Source organism: Trematomus bernacchii, unplaced genomic scaffold, assembly GCF_902827165.1.
Source record: "Trematomus bernacchii unplaced genomic scaffold, fTreBer1.1, whole genome shotgun sequence".
Taxonomy (NCBI): Eukaryota; Metazoa; Chordata; class Actinopteri; order Perciformes; family Nototheniidae; genus Trematomus; species Trematomus bernacchii.
Genome location: NW_022987973.1, coordinates 2,148,537 through 2,155,464, shown reverse-complemented (window position 1 = coordinate 2,155,464; position 6,928 = coordinate 2,148,537). Strand labels below are relative to the sequence as shown.

At 40.5% G+C, this 6,928-nt stretch overlaps 1 protein-coding gene across 1 annotated transcript; it reads left to right on the top strand.

Annotated features, from left to right (window-relative positions):
• Positions 1–1,680: 1,680 nt before the first annotated feature.
• On the top strand, positions 1,681–6,333 carry LOC117471722 (insulin gene enhancer protein ISL-3). Its single transcript, XM_034116916.1, has 6 exons — positions 1,681–1,794; positions 2,140–2,329; positions 2,726–2,985; positions 4,101–4,396; positions 5,093–5,260; positions 5,632–6,333. Exons 1-6 carry the CDS (start codon positions 1,737–1,739, stop codon positions 5,746–5,748), a joined length of 1,089 nt encoding a protein of 362 aa, XP_033972807.1. The 5' UTR covers positions 1,681–1,736; the 3' UTR covers positions 5,749–6,333.
• Positions 6,334–6,928: the final 595 nt, after the last annotated feature.

The following is a 6,928-nucleotide window of genomic DNA, read 5'->3' as shown; positions in this document are numbered from 1 at the left end:
ATTATCATGTAATTTGCCATTTCTTTTTTGTGACAGTCGGCTACACAACAATTGAAGGATCATGTATTGTCATTCTATAACACAAGGTTGCAGTTCAATGTATGCAATACAAGAAACACGCGACAACACAGAAGAAGAACTTTTGTGCATTCATGTACCTTTTGAATTTGCTTCAGGAGGAATTCAGCAGCAACAAAACCATTGATGGGCAGATAACAGGGCTCTTTTACATAAAAAATGCGAAATCATGCCATCCACTTTGATGTTTATGCACCAAGAATTATTGATATAAACACTGTTCGCTTCCTCTGGATCCTGCAGAGTCCTGCACTGTGTCCTCCGTCAGGTGCATGGAGCAGGTGATGTGGGTTTATACGTTGAGCTATAGCCTTAAACCATCCATCTTATATCCCCACGACCGGGCATCAGACAGGAGGAGGAAAGGCTGTATTTGTTTGGTTTTATTAACTGTTCTCTGGATTAAGGAGGAAAGGACTCGGGAGGAAGGAGGTGTTTGAACAAAGACACGGCAAACAGTGGCATTGTGCAACTTTCTGCGTTATTTGTTCCTTTAAACAGATCGAACCTGTCAAGGGAAATACTACACGTGTGTTATTTTAGTTTACCAAAAAAAAGTAAATGTATGAAGCCGTAATTGCTTCTCATAGCCTTAATTGCTTATACATTATTTGAAAATTAAAAAGAAATGTTGTTTCCACTTCCATCGAGAAACTGTATACAGACTAAGGAATGTTAGTTTAGATCTTTAGTTTTCAAGATTTTTTTTTATAGACAGATAGATTACAGACTGAATGAAACTAAAGTCCAATATACTGTTTGCTCACCCAGCACCCCCCCCCCCCCCCCCTCCTCTACTGTAGTTCTCCTTTTCCTCCAATAGATGGCCTTGTTCTCGAGTAGATGAGCCTTGTCGACAGTCCTCAGTTACCGCTGACGTTATGCCCATGAAAACAAATGACTACAAGTAGCCTATGTATGGTTTGTTTTACTTTTTTAAATTCAAAAAGATCAAAGCCATAATCTGCCCTAAATGTATTTTTTTTTGTCAAAGATCAACAATGCAACTATTGTTGTCGGAAGAATTTTTTTCATCATGACATGACATGGAAACAAATGTATTTGGATGTTTGATGAAGATTATGAAAACACCTAACATCACAATTTAACTTTATTTAAACAGACGTAGCGTTCAAACCTGTGTGAAACTGTGCAGGAGAACCAACTTGTGATAACCTGATAAAATATTTATTGTAAATGATAACGTTTTGATTAATTCTATAAACAAAACAATGTAGGCTAATTTGAACAATGTATGAGTCGTTTTGTGGTAAATATTTTTAATACTATAAGTTTTGCCACATATTGTTGAATATCGATGGGAAATTAATGTGAATAATTTGATCAAAAACTCATGTTGTTGCAGTTAAATGAAATGTTATTTCTTCGTTTGAAGAAACACAATAGGACCATCTGCATATGGAAGATCATGTCATAAAATATATGTTTTTACATGTTGGGAGAAAAGGAGGCAGTGGGGCGATTGGAGAGCCCAGTAAAGACGTCATGACGTCAGAGCAGTAGCGTGTGGGACCTTGCAACCCCCCTCCCTGCACCCTCCCAGTCCGGAGAGACAAACGTTATCAGGGAGGCAGCCGAGGGCCAGTCATCTCCTCACATCTTTCTGCATCTACCACAGTCCCCTTTATCCGTCCTGTATGGTGGATATTATTTTCAGCTCTTCTTTCTTGGGTGATATGGGGGATCATTCCAAAAGTAAGTAAGCTGCTCGCTGGAGTTTTAAGGGGCAGATTTTGTTTTCGTCGCGATAGCTTTTTGGGCTACATGACATATGTGCAGCAAGTTATTATTTTTAATGAATCGACAATTGTGTAGCATTTTCTTTCCTCTGTATTTTTTAGGCGCTTTTTTAGAAATAACAATTCAGCGACGAAAAGTCTTCCTCTGTTACATAACATTAAGACTTGTCCAGTCTGCAAAATGCACTGCAAAACTGAGTCATACAGGCTGGACTAAATTTTGTTAAAATACTTCCGTTTTTTGTATGTTTATTGTGCTGCATTTTCAGTCTGTGATAACAGTGATGTGGGTTCTTTGCAGAGAAGCCAGGAATCGCGATGTGTGTAGGATGTGGAAGTCAGATCCATGACCAGTACATACTGAGAGTGTCTCCCGACATGGAGTGGCACGCAGCCTGCCTGAAGTGCGCAGAGTGCAGCCAGTACCTGGACGAGTCCTCCACTTGTTTCGTCCGGGACGGCAAAACCTATTGCAAAAGAGATTATGTAAGGTAGGAGTTTGGAAATATTCTCTGTTTATTCTGATTTATGTTGAATCACATCTTGATTACAGTTAAACGTTTTTACATTCAATAATAATATGTATTAGGAAGAAGCAAAACATTATAAAAGAAAGAACAATTAAGACAAATGTAAAAGTGCACACAAATTAGAAGACATTTGTAACAACACATTTACACGAAAAAGGAAGCAAAACGAAAACTCCATCAACACTATATTATTATGTTTTCAAATAAAAATACAAAAGAGTATAAAAGCATTCTTAGACCACAAGATGCAACTTACAACTCTGAGTTGTCTTTCGAAAGATTTCAACTTTTTTTTTTCTCACTTTTACATTTCCACCTTGATTTTTAAATTTTTGACCATTTCCCTCAATTCTCCAGGCTGTTTGGAATAAAATGCGCAAAATGCAACCTGGGATTCAGCAGCAGCGATTTGGTGATGAGAGCACGGGATAACGTCTACCACATCGAATGTTTTCGCTGCTCGGTGTGCAGCAGGCAGCTGCTGCCGGGAGACGAGTTCTCCCTGCGGGAAGAGGAGCTGCTGTGCCGGGCTGACCACAGCCTGCTGCTGGAGAGGAACTCCGCTGGAAGCCCCCTCAGCCCCGGACACATCCACTCCAACAGACCGCGTCTAGCAGGTCGGATTATTATTATTATGAGTAGGCCTATTATTATTTATATTGCTATTATTATCATTATTATTATTATTATTATTATATTTTTCTAACAGCAGCAAAACATGAAATTGGCACTACATTCCAAAATAAAAGACCGTTTAAAGAAATTAATGACACCACTTTTAATAGCCTATACTCAACAACTAAATCTACAAATAAAAAGTAAACGTTTATTTAAAAAAAGTTATTGCTTGAGTTTAGCAAATGTACATGAAAATCAATATAATATTTTCAAGGATTATTACTTTTTGTCGTCATTTACTATCCAGATAATTTGTGGTTACCCGGCTGACTGTGTGTGTTTGGTTGTAATGTGTAATGTGTGTGTGTAAGGTGTGTGCTGCAACCTTTCTTTAGGCTAATTTCATAATTGATCTCATTAGGGTTAACCTGCTCTGTCGCCATTATCTGAATAATCTGCTATTTGCGTCGCGACCGTGGATGTGTGTGTGTGTATATAGCCCAAGTGTGTGTGTCCATGTGTGTGTTTGAGGAACTGTCATCCTGAGAGCGCCTGCAAAGAAAGAGAACAACGCAAATGTGTGAATAATGTTCACTTCCTGCTTTAAAGCGATCAATTCAAAACACTGTATACAGCTCAGAGCACAAACACAGGCCTCCAGCGGGGAAACCGGAATCATTTTCTATTTCAACTTCGTTCTTTTAACCTAATTCAGATGAGAAAAATTCACAATAATGCTAAATGCACCCATAGGCCTAATAATAATTGTAGGCCATCGAAACTCACTTGTTTTTGTGTCCATTCAAGATGTAGGCTACATCTAAATAGTTGGTTTATCATCTAGAAACTTCCCACAAATAATGAAAGTGTTGTTTTTGTCTTCAAAGACCCCTGTAAGCATAAACATTTGATTTGAACTAATTGCAGACATTTTTATGAAACATAATTAAAATCTAAGGCAGATAATTATTATTGCAAAAACAATCCAAGCAATGTAAAGGGAAACAAGTCGCACACTGAGATAATGGGCTGCTGAACTGTATCGAAATGTGAACGGATTGTTGACGCCTTCGCAGTTTCTCACGGTGTTTCCCCCCTCCTCTGTCCCCAGCAGACCCGGTTTCGGTGCGGCAGGCCCCGCATCGGAACCACGTCCACAAACAGTCGGAGAAGACGACGCGGATCCGGACGGTGCTGAACGAGAAGCAGCTCCACACCCTGCGGACCTGCTACAACGCCAACCCGAGGCCCGACGCGCTGATGAAGGAGCAGCTGACGGAGATGACCAGCCTGAGCCCCAGGGTGATCCGGGTCTGGTTCCAGAACAAGCGCTGCAAAGACAAGAAGAGGACCATCCTGATGAAGCAGATGCAATCGCAGCATCACAGCGATAAGTCTATAAGCCTCTTCGTAAGTCAGGCCACTTGATTACTTCAAATATTCATTCATTCCTGTGTTCAAGTAAAAAAACAAACATGACCAAGGTACATTTAGATTTATTGTAAATTCACCCTGTTGTATAGGCGCCCTATTGAGGCTGGCATATTAATGCAAGAGTGTAGTGATAACAGCTGCAGAACACTTACATAATATCCTTATTGCTTTCAAATATTTTAATTTGTAAAAATTAGTGGCTGTTTGGTTGTGAATATCACTGTTTGCATGTAGATTCCTCTTTTTTACCCCTATCACCAGCCTGTAGTTTTACTTTTTAAACCAGCTTTAGTTTGTATTCTTTACTTAAACTAAGACACAGTATAACAGGTTCCAGTTGGCTCCAGTGCTGTCCTGTATTCAAACTTTAGGTTATTGAATAATTTATCAACTGCTTTGGCTTCAGTTGCTTGACCTGAAAAATGAAAACATCCTCTGCAGCCAGGCTTGGTCTGCGTCCCGGACACATATCCTGCTCTGACACCATAGTTCAATCTTTGCTCCAACTAAAAAAAGCCATGGGAAAAAGCAAATGGCATATGAACATGCCACTTTCTATTTACAAAAAGTGTCTATAGTGTCATGAGCAATTTGCACATTTGTGCAGATCTTTCAACAGTGATATTGATGCAGGACTCAAAAAGCTTATCCTGTGTTTTATTCTTTTGTCAGAATCTTCAGGGCCTAACAGGGACACCTCTTGTGGCTGGGAGTCCTATCCGACATGAGAGCTCCATGCAGGGAAACCCAGTGGAGGTTCAGACATACCAGCCTCCATGGAAAGCCCTGAGTGAGTTCGCCCTGCAGAGCGACCTGGACCAGCCAGCCTTCCAACAACTGGTGTGTTCATCTATCCATTCTGCTTTTAACATATGCAGATTTGTGCTTCCACACATACAGTTCAGCCACACAAACAGAATGTTGCTGCATATAAACACACACACACACACACACACACACACACACACACACACACACACACACACACACACACACACACACACACACACACACACACACACACACACACACACACACACACACACATACATACACACACACACACACACACACACACACACACACAGGGAGACCACATGTATGTCAGCATTGTGTCCTCATGTCAGCAGAACTATGGTTTTACAACCAGGTTTTCAAAATAAAAGCCTGCATATTTCTCATATTCTGACTCTTTGTTCCTGTCTGTTCAGGTGTCATTCTCTGAATCGGGATCTCTCGGAAACTCCTCGGGCAGCGACGTGACTTCTTTGTCCTCCCAGTTACCGGACACCCCCAACAGTATGGTACCCAGCCCGGTGGAGACGTGAAACAGGGCCCCTCAGACCTGTCGCCCCCCCCCCCCCCTGCAAGGACAATTGCAGCATGATCCCGGTCCCTGCATGTGACCAGCTCATCATATCGCCCAAACTACAGAGAGGAGAGTGTTTTTTATTTCTTGACATGGAGGAGATGGAACCAAGAAAGCACTGATTGACTCCGAGTTTTTTTTCGGGAGCTTTCATTGACAAAAACTAAGCAGAACAATTGTTGCATGACTTAATGGAGAAAGATGTACAGAAGACCTCCCAGTGGATATACTACAAGAAACCTTCCCTCAAAAACCAATTGGAAACATTTCCGTGTCAGATAGACATTCTGCGATTTTATTGTGATCATATTGTGTCTTGTTTCTTCAATATGAGAAATGTTTGATACATTTATTGCGTTGTCGAGTCCCGTTGACTCTTTGTCTTAAGGTCAGAGCATGATAATCTGCAAAATATTCGTGTTGTAAAATACTTTATCTTAAGGCCAGGTTGTTTGAGCTACTCGAACAAAAAGTAAATTATTGTTATATTATTTATTGTTAGGAGAGCGATTCGTAAAGGGATTATTAACTGATACAAAATAATAAAAAACACACGCTGAATACTACATAATGTGTCTTGATGACCAATTTTTGTACAGGCAGTTTCTTCCTTGCGCTTTTTGCATTCGCAAGCCACTATCGCAATAATTAAATGTATTTGAAAATGCAGCAAATTAGTATCATTCATTTTCTATTGCAAAAGTAAGACGACAAACGAATTGAAACATAAGTAAGCTTGTTTATTCCAGTGCTCTTATGGCGAGAGTCAAATTCACTGTCCAGATCCAAAGCGGCAACACATCGTTTCTCCACATGACAGCGAGTCATGCGTGCAAATACAATGCTTAGCCACAAGCGATTTGAGGATAAATTCAAACAGTAAAAAAATATCCATTTTAGTTGCATTGAATGTTGTTTGTCTTGTTAAACGTAAATCAACTTGGCCTGCCTGAATTTAAACCCTGCAGCAGGCTCTGTTGTCTTATCGCTCCCCTCCATCTGCGGTGTTTCCCCCTTCGGTTATGGAGCAGGAATCGGCCAGTGGTCATTTACTATCTGGAGGGCAAAAACCTGCTGTAAATTGTGTCAGTCCAGTTGCTCTGGTTGAGTCACAAGCTGGTCTAGACAGCGCGGAGGGA